Here is a 22,377-nt window from a genome sequence, read left to right as displayed (position 1 = left end):
GCACAGCTGCAGTGCTGTGCGCTACCTTGTTGAAGACTGAAGTCTTCTGCCGCCGATTTTCCGGAACACTTCTTGCTTCTGGCTCTGTAAGGGGGCCGGCGGCGCGGCTCCGGGAACGAACACCAAGGTCGGGTCCTGCGGTCGATCCCTCTGGAGCTAATGGTGTCCAGTAGCCTAAGAAGCCCAAACTACCACCAGTTAGGTAGGGTCGCTTCTTCTCCCCTTAGTCCCTCGCTGCAGTGAGTCTGTTGCCAGCAGATCTCACTGTAAAATAAAAAAACGAAATATACTTTCTTTGTAGGAGTTCAGGAGAGCCCCTAGTGTGCATCCAGCTCAGCCGGGCACAAGATTCTAACTGAAGTCTGGAGGAGGGTCATAGTGGGAGGAGCCAGTGCACACCAGTAGTCTAAAGCTTTCTTTATAGTTGTGCCCAGTCTCCTGCGGAGCCGCTATTCCCATGGTCCTTACGGAGTCCCAGCATCCACTTAGGACGTTAGAGAAAATACAGTTAAAGTGTCTAAACACAAAAGCAAAACTAAGCATTAACAATATGGATCAATTAACAAAATATTATTGGCAACATGGGAAATATATTTTATTTTTTATCTACATTTATTAGAGGAAGTAAACAGATTACCTGCAGTTTGACAGCAAGACCGTTAAGCTCAAGACAAAATTGCCTAAAAGGGTAAAACAGAAAATAGAAAAAGAATAACATTCAGTATTTTATTTATACAAAATAAAACAATTATTCAAGTTAATATATTAATTGGCATGTTCAATACGTCTTATAAATATAAAAGGACTTTACTATATTATTAATCAGAGCAACATGGTCCCTACGGGTGTAGTATGGTATGCCGGCGGCCGGGCTCCCGGCGACCAGCATACCGCCGCCGGGATCCCGACCACCGGCATACCGACAGCGTGGCGAGTGCAAATAAGCCCCTTGCGGGCACGGATGTATTCTCCCACCAGGGGGGTCGTGGACCCCCAAGAGGTAGAAAAAGTGTCGGTATGCCGGCGGTCGGGTTTCCAGTGCCGGTATACTTTGCGCCGTCCCTACCTATGATTTCAGAGGCACAAAGTATAATCATCCATAATTCCATCAATATTTGCAAGTATTTCATATTTATTCCAAAAAACAGATTTATGGTAAGAACTTACCGTTGTTAAATCTCTTTCTGCGAGGTACACTGGGCTCCACAAGGATTAACATCGGGGTGTAGAGTAGGATCTTGATCCGAGGCACCAACAGGCTCAAAGCATTTGACTGTTCCCAAGATGCACAGCGCCACCTCCTCTATAACCCTGCCTCCATGCCAGTGAGCTCAGTTTTGTTATCCAGCCCAATGCAGTAGCAAGTACCAGAGACGACAACCGCTCATAGCCAATAACACCGCACACTCACCGCAGGAGAGGGTGTCAGCGGCTATGCCAATACCAACCCAAAGAAGCTAAGTGCGTCAGGGTGGGCGCCTTGTGGAGCCCAGTGTACTTCGCAGAAAGAGATTTAACAACGGTAAGTTCTTACCATAAATCTCGTTTTCTGCTGCGGGGTACACTGGGCTCCACAAGGATTAACATTGGGGATGTCCTAAAGCAGTTCCTTATGGGGGGGGACGCAGTGTAGCGGGCACAAGAACCCGGTGTCCAAAGGAAGCCTCCTGGGAAGCGGCGGTATCGAAGGCATAGAACCTTATAAACGTGTTCCCCGAGGACCACGTTGCCGCCTTGCACAATTGTTCAAGGGTCACACCACGGTGGGCTGCCCAAGAAGGTCCAACCGACAGAGTAGAATGGGCCTTAATGGTAGCAGGAGCTGGACAATCAGCCTGTACACAAGCATGTGCAATCACCATTCCAATCCATCTGGCCAGAGTCTGCTTGGAAGCAGGCCAGCCACGTTTGTGAAAAACGTAAACACAAAAAGATAATCTGATTTCCTAACGGAGGAAGTTCTCTTCACGTAGGTATGGAGTACAAAGTACCACCCGGTCACAGTGAAAAATCAAATAGGGAGACTTACAGGATAAGGCACCCAAGTCCGAGACCCTTCTAGCCGACGCAATAGCTAGCAAAAACAACACCTTAAAGGGAAAACCACTTAAAGTCAGCAGAGACAAGAGGTTCAAATGGAGACTCCTGCAAGGCCTCCAGTACCACCGACAGATCCCAAGGAGCCACAGGAGGCACATAAGGAGGCTGAATCCGCAACACGCCCTGAGTAAATGTATGAACATCTGGAAGGGCAGCAATTTTTATCTGAAACCAAACCGATAAGGCAGAAATGTGAACCTTGAGGGAGGCCAGACGCAGGCCTAAGTCAAGGCCCTGTTGTAGGAAAGCCAACAGTTTGGCCGTGCTAAACTTAAAAACGTCATGATTGTGAGACGCACACCAAGTAAAGTAAGCATTCCAGACGCTATGGTAAATCCGAGCAGAAGCCGGTTTACGGGCCTTCAACATAGTTTGAACGACCGCCTCAGAAAAACCCTCAAGAGCCATGCCGTCAAAGCCAGATGGGCCGAATCTTGGTAAACACAAGGGCCCTGAACGAGGAGGTCTGGACGTTGTGGAAGTAGAAGGGGACAATCTAGCGAGAGGCCCTGTAGATCGGAGAACCAGTGCAGTTTGGGCCATGTTGGAGCGAGCAGAAGTAGGTTTCCTCCTTCTTGCTTGAACTTCCGTATTATTCTGGGCAGGAGTGACACCGGAGGGAACACGTACGGCAGCCGAAAGTTCCACGGGATTGACAGAGCATTCACGAACGCTGCTTGAGGATCCCTTGTCCTTGCTCCGAAGACCGGAACCTTGTGATTGTGTCGAGATGCCATCAGGTCCACATCTGGGAGGCCCCACTTGTCCACGAGACGTTGAAAACACCTCTTGATGTAGGCTTCATTCTCCGGCGTGCACGTCCTGACGACTGAGATAGTCCGCCTCCCAGTTCAGAACGCCCGGAATGAACACTGCGGATATGGCCGTCAGATGGCATTCTGCCCACTGATGAATCCTTGATACTTCCCTCATTGCCATGCGGCTTCGAGTGCCGCCCTGATGATTTATGTACGCCACAGTGGTGGCGTTGTCCGATTGCACCTGAACAGGTCTGTTCTGTATGAGATGCTTGGCCAGTGTCAACGCATTGAACACTGCTCGCAGTTCCAGAATATTTATCGGGAGTAGAGAGACTCCTCCATGGTCCACCAACCCTGAAGAGAGTGTTGTTCCAACACCAGGCCCTAACTTCTCAGACTTGCATCCGCTGTCAGGAGGACCCAGTTGGATATCCAGAACGGACGGCCCCTGCTCAATTGATGGTCCTGCAGCCACCAGCTCAGTGACAGGCAGACCTCCGGAGATCAGGAGATCAGGAGAGATCTTATCCAGTGAGGCAAGCCGTCCCACTTGGTCAGAATTCACTTCTGCAGAGGGCGAGAGTGGAACGGAGCATACTCCACCATGTCGAAAGCCGACACCATGAACCTAGCACTTGCATTGCCGAATAAATCGACACTTGCGGACGAGACAGGAAGCATCGAATCCTGTCCTGAAGCTTCAGGACCTTCTCCTAAGACAGGAACAACCGTTGGTTGTGAGTGTCCAATAACGCTCCCAGGTGCGCAATGCTCCGAGCAGGGACCAGGGAGGATTTCTTCCAGTTGATCAGCCACTCGTGGGCTGCCATGCACTGGACCGTCAGATTTAGATGACACAGAAGCTCTGGGGAATTTGCCAGGATCAACAAATCGTCCAAGTACGATAGTAGGATCCTGACCCCTTGACTAGAAACAGCGTTGAATAGTACCCCTTGCCTCTCTGAGCCACAGGTACCCGTACCACCACTCCTGTGACCAGGAGGGAATGTACCACCGAGTGCAACGAGTTTGCTTTTGCCGGATCCAGAGGCACATCTGTCAGGCAATACCGCTGCGGGGGATGAATCTTGAAGGGTATGGCCTAACCTTGAGCGACGACTTCCCTCGCCCAGGCATCGGAAGTGGTCTTCAAGCATTCCTGGGCAAAACCTAGAAGTCGGCCCCCCACCTTGGGATCCCCCAGAGGGAGGCCCGCGCCATCATGTGGCAGGCTTGTCAGTTTTGGAATCTGGTTGGCACGCTTTGGTCTGGGCTTGTTTGGTCTGGAAGCACGAGCTTGCTTTGGGTACGCCTGACCTTTTGCTTTACCTGGAGGACGAAAGGGCCGAGGGAAAGTACTTTTAGCCATCTGTGCGGAAGGAGCCATACTAGGTAGGCAAGCTGTTTTAGCCGTAGCCAGATCAGCCACAATCTTATTTAGGTCTTCTACAAAGAGAATGTCTCCTTTGAAAGGAAGCACCTCCAGGGTTTTCTTGGAATCCAAATCCGACCAGGATCTCAACCAAAGGATACGTCTGGCCAAGACGGATGCAGTAGCAGCCTTGGCCGCGAGCACCCCTGCATCAGAGGCCGCCTTCTTAAGGTACAGAGAAGCCGTGGTAATATACGAGAGACATTGTCGAGTATGCTCAGATACGTCGGAAGATAGTTCCGCCTCGAGTTCCTGAGCCCACGCCTCAACAGCTTCAGCAGCACAAGTCGCTGCAGTTGTTGGCCTTTGCACAGCCACCGTTAGGATATAAATCGCTTTTAAACAGCCCTCCACACGTCTTTCAGTCGGTTCCTTCAGAGAGGTGACGGTAGTTAGTGGCGGCAGAGCAGAAGAAACCAGCATACTCGCCACATGCGAATCTACAGGCGGTGGGGTTTCCCAATTTTTACACACCTCCGCAGAGAGAGGATAGCGAGCCAACAGTCTCTTGTTCGATGTAAACTTTGTCCCCGGATTATCCCAGGATTCCTGACGTATGTCAACCAGGTGTTTAGAGTAGGGTAAAACCTGTTTAACCACCTTCTTACGCTTAAACCTATCTGGTTTCTTGGAGACAGTTTCAGGCTCAGAATCATCAGACACTTGAAGAATGAGCCGAATCGCCTCAATTATATCCGGGACATCCACGGATGACTTCCCTTCCCCATCTCACATATCAGCGTCAGTGTAAGCGGGGTCAGTATATGCACCGTCTTCCTCAAAGGACGTGTCGGTTAAAGCCGTGGATTGGGAGGAGGTAATGGCCCGTTTAGAAAACGACTTAGACTTAGGCGGGCGAGAGTGAGACTTAGTCATAGATCGATTCAAATGCTGTAGCTGAGTGGAAAGCTGATCCGCCCATGGCGGGTTCACAGCAGGGACCATAAACTGCTGCAGTGGCACAGGTCAATTTAGTCACAAGCGTGCTTAGCAATGTGGAGAATGTAGCCCAAGGCGGATCCCGTCATGCCCCAAGCGCTACTGACCTACTGGGGGGTAATGAACCCCCTGAACCTGGACACTCAGCTGCTAAATTATCCTCCATTGCGTCAGCGGTATCACTACCACGCAGTGTGGGAGAGGCCCCACGTGTAGCAGACATAACTATGTGCACAATAATGGGCAACCCAGTACAAGGTGTAGCAGCACTATACAGTACCTAGCAAGAACTCTCAGATGGCACAGACCGGAGGTTCAATAGATATAGAATATATGGTGACTATAGATCACAAGCAAAAATACCCCGATCGTATATCTTGTGATACAATCCTATATTAAAAATAGAAAAACCTGAAACACTTGGCCCCCTCAGGTGTAGCAATATAGGAATAGCACGCTGAGTGAAATACCCTGCAATAAGGTAACCACACAGCGGCTACATGCACACACACATATATAGTCACAAGTGTACCATGCAGAAATGATGTACCATAAACTGCACTGGACTAGCAATACAAAGTAATACTCAGTATGGCTATATGTGATAATTATAGATATAACAAACACAGTAAGCACTGGATGTATATCACAGGGTATTTGTACCACACAACCCTGAATGTACGCACTCTCTCTTAACTAACACAGTCCCAGTGACAGGTAGAATACTCAAGTGTCCTGTAGGAAGCACAGCACTGGCAGTCAGGCGGTTCCACAGGAGGAGGATTTGCCCAGGCAATCCCAGGAACAGCAAGGCTCTATCTGTAATGGCCGCTGACCAGGAGTGAAGGAGAAGGAAGCAGCTCCAGGGCAAGAACATTGTAGAAATGGCGCACTGAGGCTGGGGGCAGGGGCCTCAGGTTCGGCCTGCTTCCACTGCTGGCATCCCCACCGGGTGTGCGGGCAGAACACACAAAGGGGGAATTTGGTACTAAAGCCCCCTGACCTGTGCCCAAAATAATACCCAGGTGGCTAGTGGAGCAGCTGCCCAGTACTCAGTGCCAGCTCACGTGGCCCGCCTCCCACAGCCGCGCTGGATCGCGGTAAAGTGCGGCACAGGAGCCCCTTACCTCCCCCTTGTCTGCGGCCCCGCAATCCGAGAAACGGCAGCGTGTGTGACTCACAGCTAGGAAGAAGCCTGCGTCTCCGCTGCAGTGACCCGTCAACCCCAGCGTGGCAGTATACAGCGCCGCTGGGGATGATGGAGCTGCACGCTGGATAGTCTCTAAGACTTTGCCAGCAGCAGCCTTTGAAGTCTTCAAACAGATTCTTCTGTCCGGTCTTTAAAATAACTCTGAAAAATGCTGCTTAAGGCAGCATACCTGTAAAGTGCTTGCATACTGCAAGGCACCAACTTACAAACTGAGCTCACTGGCATGGAGGCGGGGTTATAGAGGAGGCGGCGCTGTGCATCTTGGGAACAGCCAAAAGCTTTGAGCCTGTTGGTGCCTCAGATCAAGATCCTACTCTACATCCCGATGTTAATCCTTGTGGAGCCCAGTGTACCCCGCAGCAGAAATCTTGTTAATATATTTTGCAGAGTTCAACAGTAGTGTGTGTGTGTGTGTATGTATGTATGTATGTATGTATGTATGTATGTATGTATGTATGTATGTATGTATATGTATGTATATATGTATGTATATGTATATATATATATATATATATATATATATATATATATATATATATATATATATATATATATATATATATATATATATATATATATATATATAAAATAAGAATTTACTCACCGGTAATTCTATTTCTCGTAGTCCGTAGTGGATGCTGGGATCTCCGTAAGGACCATGGGGAATAGACGGGCACCGCAGGAGACTGGGCACTCTAAAGAAAAGATTAGGTACTATCTGGTGTGCACTGGCTCCTCCCTCTATGCCCCTCCTCCAGACCTCAGTTAGGGAAACTGTGTCCGGAAGAGCTGACATTACAAGGAAAGGATATTTGGAATCCAGGGTAAGACTCATACCAGCCACACCAATCACACCGTACAACTTGTGATAACCTTACCCAGTTAACAGTATGAACAACAACTGAGCCTCACTCAACGGATGGCTCATAACAATAACCCTTATTTAAGCAATAACTATATACACGTATTGCAGAAAGTCCGCACTTGGGACGGGCGCCCAGCATCCACTACGGACTACGAGAAATAGAATTACCGGTGAGTAAATTCTTATTTTCTCTGACGTCCTAGTGGATGCTGGGAACTCCGTAAGGACCATGGGGATTATACCAAAGCTCCCAAACGGACGGGAGAGTGCGGATGACTCTGCAGCACCGAATGAGCAAACACAAGGTCCTCCTCAGCCAGGGTATCAAACTTGTAGAACTTTGCAAAGGTGTTTGAACCCGACCAAGTAGCCGCTCGGCAAAGCTGTAAAGCCGAGACCCCTCGAGGCAGCCGCCCAAGAAGAGCCCACCTTCCTCGTGGAATGGGCTTTTACTGATTTTGGATGCGGCAATCCAGCCGCAGAATAAGCCAGCTGAATCGTGCTACAGATCCAGCGAGCAATAGTTTGCTTTGAAGCAGGAGCACCCAGCTTGTTGGGTGCATGCAGGATAAACAGCGAGTCAGTCTTCCTGACTCCAGCCGTTCTGGAACCATATATTTTCAAAGCCCTGACTACGTCCAGCAACTTGGAGTCCTCCAAGTCCTGAGTAGCCGCAGGCACCACAATAGGTTGGTTCAAATGAAACGATGATACCACCTTTGGGAGAAATTGGGGACGAGTCCTCAATTCTGCCCTGTCCATATGGAAGATCAGATATGGGCTTTTACATGACAAAGCCGCCAATTCCGACACACGCCTAGCCGATGCTAAGGCCAACAGCATGACCACTTTCCACGTGAGATACTTTAGTTCCACGGTCTTAAGTGGCTCAAACCAGTGGGATTATAGGAAATCCAACACAACGTTAAGATCCCAGGGTGCCACTGGTGGCACAAAAGGGGGCTGAATATGCAGCACTCCCTTAACAAACGTCTGAACCTCAGGCAGTGAAGCCAGTTCTTTTTGAAAGAAAATGGATAGGGCCGAAATCTGGACCTTTATGGACCCCAATTTTAGGCCCATAGTCACCTCTGACTGTAGGAAGTGCAGGAATCGACCCAGCTGGAATTCCTCTGTAGGGGCCGTCCTGGCCTCACACCAAGCAACATATTTTCGCCATATACGGTGATAATGCTTTGCTGTCACGTCCTTCCTAGCCTTTATCAGCGTAGGAATAACTTCATCCGGAATGCCTTTTTCCGCTAGGATCCGGTGTTTAACCGCCATGCCGTCAAACGCAGCCGCGGTAAGTCTTGGAACACCGCGCACCAACCCCTCAGACTGGCATCCGTTGTCAGGAGGACCCAGTTGGAGATCCAGAAGGGACGACCCCTGCTCAATCGTTGGTCCTGTAGCCAGAGACAAACGAACCTCTGGAGACAAGGAGATCATGCGAGACCCGATCCGGTGAGGTAGGCCATCCCACTTGGCAAGAATCAGCTTCTGCAGAGGGCGGGAATGAAATTGAGCGTACTCTACCATGTCGAAACCTGACACTATGAGGCCTAGTACTTGCATCGCCGAGTGTATCGACACTCGCGGGCGAGAAAGGAAGCATTGAATCCTGTCCTGAAGTTTCAGGACCTTCTCCTGAGACAAGAACAACCACTGGTTGTGAGTGTCCAACAATGTCCACCGGGTGCACCATGCTCTGAGCAGGGACCAGGGAAGATTTCTTCCAGTTGATGAGCCACCCGAGGGCTTGCAGAAACTGGACCGTCAGATCCAGATGACGGACGAGAACTTCTGGGGAATTCGCCAGGATCAGCAAGTCGTCCAGATACGGTAGGATCCCGACACCCTGACGGCGGAGCAGGGACGTCATCACCGCCATGACCTTGGTAAAGACTCGCGGAGCCGTGGTCACTCCAAAAGATAAGGCCCGGAATTGATAATGGAAGTTGCCAATAGCAAATCGCAGGTATTGCTGATGCGACATGGCAATAGGAATATGAAGGTAAGCATCCTGTATGTCCAGGGAGACCATGTAGTCCCCAGGTTCCAAAGCCAGAACAACAGAGCGAAGAGTTTCCATACGAAACTTGGAGACCCTAACAAATTTGTTTAAGGACTTGAGGTTGAGAATGGGCTGGGAGGAACCATTCAGTTTAGGAACTAGGAACAGCCAGAGGCACCGCCGGCACTACCACTCCTGTGTCCAGGAGGGACTGTACCACCAAATGAGGAGATTTTGCCTTCACCTGATCCGAAGGGATGTGTGTCAGGCAAAATTGATGAGGGGGACGTTTCTTGAAGGATATGGCGTGTCAGTGAGTGACGACTTCCCTTACCCAGGCGTCGAAAGTGGTCTTCAACCATACCTGGGTAAACCGTAGAAGTCGGCATCCCACCCTGGGATCCCCCAGGGGGAGGCCCGCCCAGTCATGGAGTAGGTTTGTCTGATTTGGAAGCAGGATGACAGGCAGCCCAGGCACGTTTATGTTTGGGCTTAGTGGTTTTGGAAGTGCGAGCCTGTTTCGGGTACGCCGGACCCTTTGCTTTACCTGGAGGTTGAAAGGAACGAAAGGAAGTACTCTTAACCTTCGGAACCGAAGGAGCAGTACTAGGTAGACATGCCATCTTAGCGGAAGCTAAGTCAGCAACAATTTTGTTGAGATCCTCACCAAAAAGGAAGTTTCTCTTAAAAGGTTGCACCTCCAGGGTTTTCTTAGATTCCAGATCCACAGACCAGGACCGCAACCAGAGAATCCAGCGAGCCAGAATGGACGTAGTAGAGGCCTTGGCCGCCAGAACACCGGCATCAGAAGCCGCCTGCTTAATGTAATAAGAGGCGGTGACAATATACGAAAGACATTGTCTAGCATTATCAGAAAAATTGGACGGCAGCTCTGCTTCCATCTCCTGAGCCCACGCTTCAATAACTTCTGCAGCCCAAGTAGCCGCAATGGTGGGCCGATGCACAGCTCCCGCTAGGGTATAAATAGACTTTAAGCAACCCTCCACACGCTTATCCGTTGTTTCCTTCAGAGAGGTGACGGTAGTGACAGGCAGAGCAGAGGACACCACCAGCCGAGTTACTTGCGAGTCCACCGGCGGCGGCGTTTCCCAATATTTACTCAACTCTGCAGAGAGGGGATAGCAAGCTAGCATCTTTTTGTGAGGCGTGAATTTCTTTCCTGGATTCTCCCAGGATTCCGGACGTATATCAACTAAGTGGTCAGAATGAGGCAAAACTAATTTGGTAACCTTCTGACGTTTGAATCTATAAGGTTTCTTAGAGGCAACAACAGGTTCTGAGTCATCATTAATTTGAAGAAACGCCCTGATAGCCTCTAATAGGTCAGGAAGACATGAAGAATACTTAAGTATCCTGTAAAATGCACAGCGCTGATAATGCAGGCGGCTTTACAGAGGAGACTTTGCCCATGCAGTCCCAGAATCAGCTCAGCATGTAGTGATGGCGCCCAAACGCTGACAGGGAGTGAGGGAGAGAGAGAGAGAGAGAGAGAGAGAGAGAGAGAGAGAGAGAGAGAGAGAGAGAGAGAGAGAGAGAGAGAGAGAGAGAGATGCAGCTCCAGGGCGGGAACATTTACTCTAAGCGGCACCCTGGGGCTGGGGGAGGGGCTACAGGTCTGAGCCTTATTCCCTTGCTGGACTTCACCACCGGGAACTGTGGGCCGTAGAAAAACAGATTATAGTAGCCCTGGTGGTCTAGTGGGGTCCTTTACCAACAGTGTCCACGCAAGCGTGCGCAGCCCGTCTCCTAAGAACCACGCCGGATCGCGATTTGTAGCGGGTTCCGCATGGGGGACCCTCTTACCATCTCCCTTAATGCGGCCACGCGATCCCGGAGAGCTGCGGTGAGTGTGTGTGCCTGACGAGAAAGACCAGAGTCCTCCGCTGTAAGTACCCAGCAACCAGGGCGTGGGAGTATACAGCGCCGTCGGGGGAGGTGATGGAGCTGCAGCATGAGTTTTCAAAATGCCATCTAGCACTAAGAGTGTGTATGCTGCAGCCCTTGAAGTCTTCAAACCTTCTTTAAAAAGCTCTTTTCAGGGCTGCTCCCTGTTCGTGTCCTGCACTGCAGGCACCAACTTACAAACTGAGCTCCTGTGCACAGAGGCGGGGTTATAGAGAAGGCAGCGCTGAGCATCTTGGGAACAGTCAAAACTTTTAGCCTGTTGACGCCTTGGATCAAGATCCTACTCTACACCCCGATGTTATCCCTGTGGAACCCAGTATACCCTTCTGCAGAAACACTATATCATATGAAAACCCTGATGCACTTAGCCCCCCTCAGGGTACAGAATATAGGGATAGCAATGTGTGAGATACAAGGAATAGAGATCACACAGCAGCTATTGGCACACACACAGTCACATGTACAATGCAGAAATTATTACAAACAATAATAAAAATGCACTGGACTAGCAATGCTAAGTAACTACACAACTAAGTAAAGCTATGTAGATATATAGACATACAGATGTGTCCACTTACATCTTTGCTTTTTTACAAATTTGGCACAACATGCAAAATACGGCTAAGCTGTTTTTCACGAGTAGCGAGTGGATGAATTTTAAAATTTTTGTTTGCCATAATAGAATATGTATAAAGTAACATATTAAAGAAGCAAATTAAGAAAAATCACAAGGAATGGCTAAATCTCTGAGTCTATTGCATGCAAAACTGTGCTGTACATGGCGGGATATAGCAAAGATGTTTGTGGACACATCTGTAACAATGCACAGTAAAGACTGGATGTATATCCCAGGGTACTTGTACTAAATATCCCTGAATGCATGTACTTGTTCTTAACTAACACTGTCTAAATGACATGTAGAATACTTAAGTGACCTGTAAATGCACAGCGCTGATGATGCAGGCGGCTTTACAGAGGAGACATTAGGGGTCATTCCGAGTTGATCGCTAGCTGAAATTGTTTGCTGCGCAGCGATGAAGCAAAAAAACGGCACTTCTGCGCATGCATATGCGGCGCAATGCGCACGTGCAACGTACTTTCACAACGGCCGATGTAGTTTCACACAAGGTCTAGCGATGCATTTCAGTCGCACTGGCTGCCGCAGAGTGATTGACATGAAGTGGGCGTTTCTGGGTGTCAACTGAACGTTTTCAGGAAGTGTTCGGAAAAAGGCAGGCGTGCCAGGAAAAAGGCAGGCGTGGCTGGGAGAACACAGGGCGTTTTTGTGACGTCAAATGCAGAACTGAATGGTCTGAAGTGATCGCAAGCGCTGAGTAGGTCTGGCGCTACTCTAAAACTGCACTTTTTTTTGTAGCCGTTCTGCGATGGAAACAATCTCACTATTGCAAAGCAAATATACACTCCCAGAGGGCAGCGACTTAGCGTTTGTACGGCAGCGAAAAACTGATAGCAAGCGACCAACTCGGAATGACCCCCATTGCCCAGCAGTCCCAGAGTCAGCTCAGCATGTGTGTAATGGCGCCCAAGCGCAGACAGGGAGTGACGGAGACAGAGAGATGCAGCTCCAGGGTGAGAACATTTGCAATAAATGGCGCATGGGGCTGGGGGAGGGGCTACAGGTCAGAGCCTTATCCCCTTGCTGTACTTCACCACCGGGTACTGCGGGCCTTAGTAAAATGGATTTTTATGGAATCCGACCTGTGCCCTTGCCCTGGTGGTCTAATGGGGTCCCTGTACAGCCACAGTTTCCACGCCAGCGCGCACAGTCCGTCTCCTAGAGACCGCACTGGATCGCGATTTCCAGCGGGTCCCGCCTGGTGGACCCTCTTACCTCCTACCTTGATGTGGCCATGCGATCATGGAGAGCAGTGGCAAGTTGTGTGCCCTAAAGAAAACTGGAGCCCTCCGCTGTAAGTACCCGGCAACCAGGGCTCGGGAGTATACAGCGCTGCCGGGGGAGGTGACGGAGCCGCAGCATGATATGTCAGAATGACATATAGCACTTGTAAGTGCCTATGCTGCGGCCCTTGAAGTCTTCTATCTTCTGTAAAAGCTCTTTTCAGGGCTGCCCAGCGCAGCCCTCCCTGTTAGCTGCCTGCACTGCTGGCACCAACTTACAAACTGAGCTCCATTGCCTGGAGGCGGGGATATAGAGGAGGCGGCGCTATGCATCCTGGGAACAGTCAAAGGTTTTAGCCTGTTGGTGCCTCGGATCAAGATCCAACTCTACACCCCGATGTAATTCCCTGTGGAATCACAGTGTACCCCGCTGCAGAAATGTTGATATAATTTTGAAAGACTCTTGTAGATATCTGTATTTCTCACTGTACTACCAATATGGCCAAAATGCAGTATGTCTCAACATACTACATTTTTGCCTCATGCTACAATTGTCCACTGTGCCCCATCCCCACACACGGGCCATACCCACCCCTGCTAGTTGCTAATATATCGAACAGTTTACCACTAACTGGGTACAGAACTATACTCTATGCTGATTTGATACTAATTCCCTACAATAAGTGCAGTATTAACTCTAAGGCAATGTTTCCTATCATGCAACAGTCCGTGTATATTATTCCCTGGCAGCAGAATTCTTATTGTGATGAGCTCCACTGACCAAGTGACTAATACTGTGGGAGGGACACCTCTGAGGAGGAATGCAACCTAAGGAGAATTATCAAATCACTCAGAGAGCAGGTAACAGGTAGATGGCTCCTGGATTAAAGTGTATTTGGACTCCTTTGCAGCAGCAGTGTACAGAGAGCCACCTAATGAACCTCTGGTCTTGTCACAAACACAAACCCAATACAGAGAGTGAAAATAAAAGGCTGGATAACTCTTTGGGTGCTAAACACTGGCTCCTGGATAATAGGTATGCTTTTTGAAGGACGTAGAGAGAAACGGAGACCCATTGTCATGTACAATCATGCACTGGAGCGGCACAGAGATAAAGAAAGACTCCTGAGCTCTGCTTCAGGCAATATCCCTGCCATAGAAAAGCAATCCAAGAGTGGATATGACTCCTGATAGCGCTGAATCTGCACAGCTTGCAAGGAGAGTGTGGGTAGAAAGGACACGAGTGGATTGGAAAATACTGCAAGATCACCACCGTCCGTGGCTCACTCAGCCCGGTCTTATTAGCCACAGGAAGTCCTGCAGTTCCTATCTGCTTATAGCACGTAAAAGGGGTGGTCTTCAGTATGCCGACTGACGGGATCCCGGCGCACAGTATACCGGCGCCGGAATCCCAACAGCCGGCATACCGACACTTATTCTCCCTCGTGGGGGTCCACGACCCCCCTGGAGGGAGAATAAAATAGCGTGGTAGCGCGCCACCGTGCCCGTGGCGAGCGCAGCGAGCCCACAAGGGGCTCATTTGCGCTCGCCACACTGCCGGTAAGCCGGCGGTCGGGCTCCCGGCGCCGGTATGCTGGTCGCCGGGAGCCCGACCGCCGGCATACCATACTGAACCCTGTAAAAGATGTGCTATTACAAGCTGGCTGGGCAGCATGTAAAAATAGCAGTGTGGAGAGCCAGAGAAACTGATCCTGTGGAGAACACAGACAGTGCTGAAAGAAAATTTGCTTCAGTGAAGCATCTGAGCACTCAGCAGCATGTGAGCACGCATGTGACCTCCATGCACAAAAGCCCCGTACAGTGCAGGCCAGTAATGAAGCCGTAACAAACTGATCCTCCAAATTTTTAAGGGAAACTATTATGGATATAACCTTGTGGAGATAGAATTTACTTCCAACACCTACTTGTATTTAGAACAGAATATATATTTTTCTGTCACTACAGGTTGAGTATCCCATATCCAAATATTCCGAAATACGGAATTTTTTGAGTGAGAGTGAGATAGTGAAACCTTTATTTTCTGATGGCTCAATGTACGCAAACTTTATTTAATACACAAAGTTATTAAAAATATTGTATTAAATGACCTTCAGGCTGTGTGTATAAGGTGTATATGAAACATAAATGCATTCTGTGCTTAGACTTAGGTCCCATCGCCATGATACCTCATTATGGTATGCAATTATTCCAAAATACGGAAAAATCCGATATCCAAAATACTTCTGGTCCCAAGCATTTTGGATAAGGGATACTCAACCTGTATTAAGTACTAACAAGATAACAAAATATACACTACTGCAGCAAATATTTTTTAATCACTACACTAAAGGTGCATACACACGGAGCGATATAACTGAGCGATTTTGACTATATAGTCAAAATCGCTCAGAAAGTTAGTGCAGATCGCTCCGTGTGTACACAGGCAGCGATAGCGATGCGCGTCCCCGCCAGGTCGCTATCGCTGGGAAAAATAGTCAGTGCAGGCAAGTCAATTTTGGCTATATCGCTGGGAAAGTTAGTTAAAATCGCTAGAGGCCAGCGATTTTTCCCAGCGATAGCGATGTTGCCGGCGGCGGTGGTGCGGGCGGCGGCGGGTGGTGGCGGCGGTGCGGGCGGCGGCGGTGTGGGCGGCGGCGGGTTGAGGCGGTGGTGCGGGCGGCGGAAATTTACCTTTATCTTGCAGTGTTTGGCAGCGGAGCGGTACCAGTTTAAAAAATGGCGCCTCAGCGTCATTTTTGAAATTCAAGATGGCCGCCGCGAGCCAATCACGGCTCGCAGCGTCATCGCCCCGCCCCCTCCCGCTGACTTATATAAGTCAGCGCGAGGCAGCGGCTTTCAGTCCGACGGCGGAGGAGGAGCGGAGAAGAGCTCCTGAAGACTGAAGACGCCGTGGAAGTCCTGGATGGGCGCCGGCTATGCAAAAGAGCTTAGCAGCCGCCGCCCACCAGGTGAAGACGCCGGAGCAAGACCCCAGAAGCCCTGGGGAGGTGGCGCCCCCCCAGGTGAAGACGCCGGAAGCCCTGGGAAGGCGGCGGCCATGCAAAAGAGCTTAAAGGCCGACGCCCCCAGGTGAAGACCCAGTTTAATAAAGGATTTTTTAAAGAATGTGTCGTGTTTTTCCCCCAATATTTTCTTTACAGGTGGACTACAGGTGCCAGCGGGCCCTTTATGTCCGGGCATGCTGGCACTTGTGGTTCTCCAAGTGCCAGCATGCTGAGGCAGGCTTGCTGAGACCTGTAGGCCACCTGTAAAGAACAATATTACTATTGAAAGGCTATCAGCCTCCCATCCACCGCCCACGGATGGGGGGGACAGCCTCGGGCTTCACCCCTGGCCCTTGGGTGGCTGGAGGGGGGGACCCCTTGATTTAAGGGGTCCTCACTCCAGTGTACCCCGGCCAGGGGTGACTAGTTGGGGGGGTAATGGCACGGCCGCAGGGACCAATATAAAAGTGTCCCCCGGCTGTGGCATTATCTCCCTGGCTAGTGGAGCCCGGTGCTGGTTTGAAAAATACGGGGGACCCCTATGTCTTTTGTCCCCCGTATTTTTTAAACCAGGACCGGACGCAGAGCCCGGTGCTGGTTGTCTAAATATAGGGGAACCCTACTAATTTTTTCCTCTGTATTTTAACAACCAGGACTGGCTCAAAGAGCCCGAGGCTGGTTTTACATAGGAGGGGGGACCCCACGCAAAAATTTTTTTTTTACTTTTAGCTATTTAAATACCAGCCACCCTGTAAAATCGTCCTATATATGACACTCATCCCCTTATTTAAATGAGATAGTCAAAATCTCCCATAGCCAAAATCTCTTGCATAGTTAGACAAAATCTCTGGAAAAGTTAGTCAAAATCTCTCATAGTCAAAATCTCTCCGTGTGTATGCACCTTAACTTTCTTTTTTACTTCATTGTATCCGATTTGTAATGTATGACCTATATCATACGTTAGTCTAATAACCATTTAAAAAATAAGTTACATTTTATATTTCTCCAATTTTGATAGATATCAAATACGAATCATTGATTTGCACTGATCCTCCCATGCACTACACAAACCATCTTTTTCTCTTAGTATAGAGATCAGCATTTACTAGTTTATTGTAGTCATTCTAATGAGCCCCAAATCTATTAGCCGAGTTGCAGCACATCATTGTTCTTTAAGGTTAGCTTATAAATCATCTACTGTATGTGTAAAAAGGAATATATTCATAGGAATGTTTCTAAGACCATGTTTACGTCTTGCAAACCTGCTGTGGTCTTATGGTCTCAAACTATTTTTCATAGAATGCAATTATCTATGCAATGCTTTATGGTGTCAAATCAAAGCTTAACCTGAGTAGTGTTCCTGTTAACACTACACCTTCACACAGGCACAAGATGCGTAGAACTCCATAAAAAGATTTTTCGTTTTGGGGACTAAATCTTACTGGGTTTTTAACATACCAATTTTGTATCACCCCATCCCCTCCTAAATCATGGGTCTTCAACCTGCAGCCCTCCAGCTGCTGTGGAACTACATATCCCAGCATGCTCTGTCTCAGTTTTAGCATGCCTTAATAGCAAAACTGTGGCAGGACATGCTGGAATGTGTAGTTCCACAGCAGCCGGAACGTCGCAGGTTGAAGACCCATGCTCTAATCTAGACATATCAAACTCACGGCCCACAACGCATACTTTTGCGGCCCAAGCTCATTTTTCTTAACAATGGAATATGGCCTGTCACCGCCGGATGACTTACTGATAGCCCATCTGCCATGATCAGAGCTTAGCTATGATCGTGCAGAATTCACCGTTCTGCACATGCACGGGCAGATAGTGATAGAGATAGGGAAATATCCACGGTGGGGAGCTGCTGCGCATGCCTGGCTGCCTTTGCAAAGCTCTTCCCAACGCCGTCCCCCCCCCCCCCTTCCCACGCCACATCACACCTGCTCAGTGCAATTAGCACTGAAGCTGTCACGTCCTGTATGTTTGCGTGCCTGACTGCCCTGTGTACCCAGCTGCCCTAATTGCAGGAGGATTCTCCTGAAATCTGGATAAAAAAATGTCTCTCAATGAAGAAGGTTAATTGGAGGGGGCTGGCACAGGGGTTGGAGGCTGAATAGACACAGGAGGCACAGAGGGATTGTGGCTGGAGTGGAAACAAGGCGCAACAGGGGATTCCAGGGGGCTGGAAGTTGCATATTTTCCTACCTCACACTGATATGTATTATGTACTAAAGTTGTTTTCCTCCCGATACTTGAATATCTCTAATTTACTGTTGGATTTTCTAACAAACCTTTCAAGATTTTTTTCTTTTTCTTGCGGCCCACACAAGACTTAGACCTTGATTATTCGGCCCAGTTGGGATTTTGAGTTTGACACGCCTGCTCTAACCTAAAGTCAGTTCAATCTACCATTTAAAGGACACCATGGGCTTCAATTACTATAATTTTTAACACCTCCACCACCACTATGGGGCTTGATAACATCAGTGATGTGCATAGAATCAAGTTTTGTGGTATTAATTTTTCCCTAAAGTCACCAATTGATATATGCTACAGTAATTGTATGCAACAGAAGTTTTATTGGACGTCACTGACACATTACAGAAAACAATTTTAAAGAATTGTACTGGTGAGAAGATAAATACCTACCGAAGATGTTCATACTTCCACACACCTTCATCTTGACCTTCAGGGGGCTCTAGTATTTTGTCAATGTTGGAACAATCTGTTCTTATATTTTGTTGAATATACTGCAAAATTGAATTTGAAATATTAGCAATGTCATATTCATGTGTTTTCTGAAATATGCAAAAAGACTTAATACTTGGTGTCAATACAAGAGAAACCTCTGCTACCCGGATCTGCTGATACCTCAAATTTCTCGCCCTCCTACTCAGGCTGGGAACTCTTCTGCTAGCACTGCTAAGCAAATGAATGAAAAGCAAAGTTCACTATGCTAGTTGCATTGAAAAATTCCCACCCTGAGTGGTTCTCTTCTCCTGTATGTGCTGTTCAAGGCATTGTAAAAGTCATGGACAACAGATTGGCGAATCACACAGAAATTAAAAATATACAGAAAATTGAAACACAAAAAAAAAAAAAATTGTAGATGTCTCCATTCTATTTTACACAAGGGCAATGTGCCTTAGGGAGTAGAATTCATCAAACCTAGAAGAGAGATAAAGTGGATAAGTGCCAAATAGTATCCAATCAGCTTCTGTAATTTATGGGTCACAGCCTGTAAAATGGTCAGAAGCTGATTTGTACTTTATCGATCTCTGCTTTCTCTCTCTACAAGATTTGATAAGTCTCCCCTCATATATATGGCCTGGTTGGCACTTAGGTTTTTACAAACATAGGGGGAGATGTAATATACTGTAGTAACAGTTTCTGAGGTTGAAAAAAATAATTTGTCCATCGCGTTCAACCTATTGTCGTCCATTATTATTTATTATTATTATTATTATTATTATTATTAACAGTTTCTTATAAAGCGCTGCAAATTCTGTTGCGTTTTACAATTGGACACAAGGATACAACAAAACTGGGTAATAAACAAACAGTCAGAGGTAGGAACGCCCTGCTCGCAAGCTTACAATCTATAGGGAAATAGGCAATGATACACAAAGAAAGGCATTAACTATTGCATATTTATCCACCGGATTGCAAAAAAGGTTCTAGGTGGGCTGCATAATATCACATCACAGCAATGATGAACCCTGATCAGAAAGCAGGGAAAGTGAAGAAAGAGAAAATATGTGGAGGATATGTGCGGACTGTACAGTGGGGATATAAGCGGATATGAAAGCTTATGAAGGTTGAGTGAGCGGTTCTGGAATGTGATAAGCTAGCCTGAACAAGTGAGTTTTCAGGGAACGTTTGAAGGTTTGGAGACTAGGGGAAAGTCTTATTGTGTATGGTAGGGCATTCCACAGAGTGGGTGCAGCCCTTTGGAAGTTTGCAGCAACCGGAGGAGCGAAATTCTGGCTTTCGGCGACAAGCGTATTGACTGGTAGATGTGAAGATGTGATCCCGACCACTTGTCCAGGAGATCCAGTAGGAAGAACCTTGCATGGAATCTTCCGTACTGTAGAGCCTCGTAGGAGGCTACCATCTTTACCAGAAGGCGAATGCACTGATGAACAGTTACCCGGGCTGGCTTCAAAACATCCCGGACCATTGACCGGATCACCAACGCTTTCTCCAGTGGTAGAAACTCCCTCTACACTTCCGTGTCGAGTATTATCCCCAGGAAGAACAGACTCCGTGTTGGTTCCAAATATGACTTTGGAAGGTTCAGGATCTACCCATAATCCCAGAGCAGTTGAATTGAGAGTGCAAGACTCTGCAACAGCTTCACTTTGGAAGATGCCTTTATCAGCAGATCGTCCAGATATGGAATTATGTTCACTCCCTGTATCCGGAGGAGGAATATCATCTCCGTCATGACCTTGGTGAATACACTCGGTGCTGTGGAGATGCCAAATGGCAATGTCTGGAACGGATAGTGACGGTCCTGTAGTGCAAACCGTAGATAAGCCTGGTGAGGCGGCCAGATCGGAATGTGAGGGTACGCATCCTTGATATCCAGGGATACTAGGAATTCCCCCTCCTCCAGACCTGAGATAACCGCTCTCAGATACTCCATCTTGAATTGGAAAACCCTCAAGTAGTGGTTCTATGACTTTAGGTTCAATATAGGCCTTACCGACCGTCCAGTTTCAGTACCACAATCAGGTTTGAGTAATAACCCTTGGTTTTTAGGTGGAATTGGAACAATTACATTTCTTCATACCAATTTTTAAATGGCTTCCTGCAGGATAGCACTTTCTGTCAACGAAACTGGTAAGCCTGATTTGAAGAATCTGTGAGATGGGAGTTCCTTAAACTCCAGTCTGTAGCCCTGGGCAACAATGTCTGTTATCCAGGGGTCTAGGCATGATGACGCCCAGGCATGACTGAAATCTTTCAGTCTCGCTCCTACCTGCCCGATCTCCAGGCTATGAGGTCCACTGTCATGCTGAAGATGTGGAGGAAGCAGAACCTGGTTTCTGTTCCTGGGAATCTGTTGGTGCAGGGTTTTTGGATTTTCCCCGACCTCCTCTAAAGAAGGTGGGGGCTTGGATTTTTTATTTTTTATTTTGTGGTCCGAAAGGACTGCAGTGTAGGCGTAGGATAAGATTTCCTAGCCGGTGCTGCTGCGGAGGGAAGAAATGTCGACTTACCCGCAGTCGCCGTGGAAATCCACGCATCTAACGCGTCCCGAAATAGTGTCTGACCTGTGAAGGGCATGGTCTCCACACTTTTCTTGGATTCTGCATCCGCAGTCCATTGGCGTAGCCAGAGTCCTCTGTGTGCCGATACTGCCACTGAAGTAGCCCTTGCATTAAGCAGGCCAATGTCCTTCATGGCCTCCACCATGAAACCTGCAGAATCCTGTATGTGACGTAAAAACAAATCAATGTCACTCCTATCTATAGTATCTAATTCCTCTAGTAATGTGCCTGACCACTTTACTATGGCTTTAGAAATCAACACACAAGCAATTGTGGGCCTTAAAGCCACGCCTGTAGCAGTGTATAGTGATTTGAGCATAGTCACAATCTTGCGGTCAGCCGACTCCTTTAAGGCGGTTGAACCAGGGACAGGTAAAAACCACCTTTTTAGGCAACCTAGATACAGAAGCTTCTACTATAGGTGGGTTTTCTCACTTCTTTCTATCCTCTTCAGGGAAAGGGAAAGAAATGAGAATTCTTTTAGGGATCTGGAATTTTTTCTACGGGTTTTCCCAGAAGTTTTCAACAAGGAATTTAACTCCTTAGAAGCAGGGAAGGTAAGCGAGGATTTCTTATTTACTGCAAAATAAGATTCTTCTTCCTGCTCAGGTACCTTCTCAGAAATATGCAAAACATCACTTATGGCTTCAATCATCAGTTGCACCCCTTTAGCAAGGGATGCATCTCCTCGTCACCATCCCCTATATCAGAGGCAGTATAAGTGTCAGCTTGCATTATCTGGGCAAGTGTACGTTTTTGCGGGTATGTAGGTGGAGGTTTAGACGAAGTAGTGGGTGCTGAATACTTCAAACCCTCTACAGATTTTTTTTAAAACTGCGTCTCTTTCTCAGTACGTGACATCCTAGTTGCAATCTGGGATATCATTCCCCTTAAAGAATCCACCCATGGGGGTTCGGATTCAGACGGCTGAGACAGTATATTGCAGTCCTGAGTACATGGAATAGACTCCTCAGGAGAAGATA

The 22,377-nt window shown here is 48.1% G+C and overlaps 1 protein-coding gene across 3 annotated transcripts in view; it reads right to left on the bottom strand.

Moving 5' to 3' along the window:
- Positions 1 to 22,377, bottom strand: part of MOB4 (MOB family member 4, phocein) — a 307,243-nt gene that overhangs the window by 219,628 nt on the left and 65,238 nt on the right. For all 3 annotated transcript variants that reach the window (XM_063934094.1, XM_063934095.1, XM_063934096.1), the window contains exons 3-4: positions 18,768 to 18,868; positions 638 to 680 (exon numbers count right to left, since the gene is read on the bottom strand). In XM_063934094.1, the coding sequence (XP_063790164.1) occupies positions 638 to 680; positions 18,768 to 18,868 (144 nt within the window). The remainder of the gene's footprint in view (positions 1 to 637; positions 681 to 18,767; positions 18,869 to 22,377) is intronic.

The sequence above is a fragment of the Pseudophryne corroboree genome, chromosome 7 (assembly GCF_028390025.1).
Source record: "Pseudophryne corroboree isolate aPseCor3 chromosome 7, aPseCor3.hap2, whole genome shotgun sequence".
Classification (NCBI taxonomy): domain Eukaryota; kingdom Metazoa; phylum Chordata; class Amphibia; order Anura; family Myobatrachidae; genus Pseudophryne; species Pseudophryne corroboree.
The sequence above is the reverse complement of the archived record's forward strand: the minus strand, read 5'-3'. Positions and strand labels throughout refer to the sequence as shown.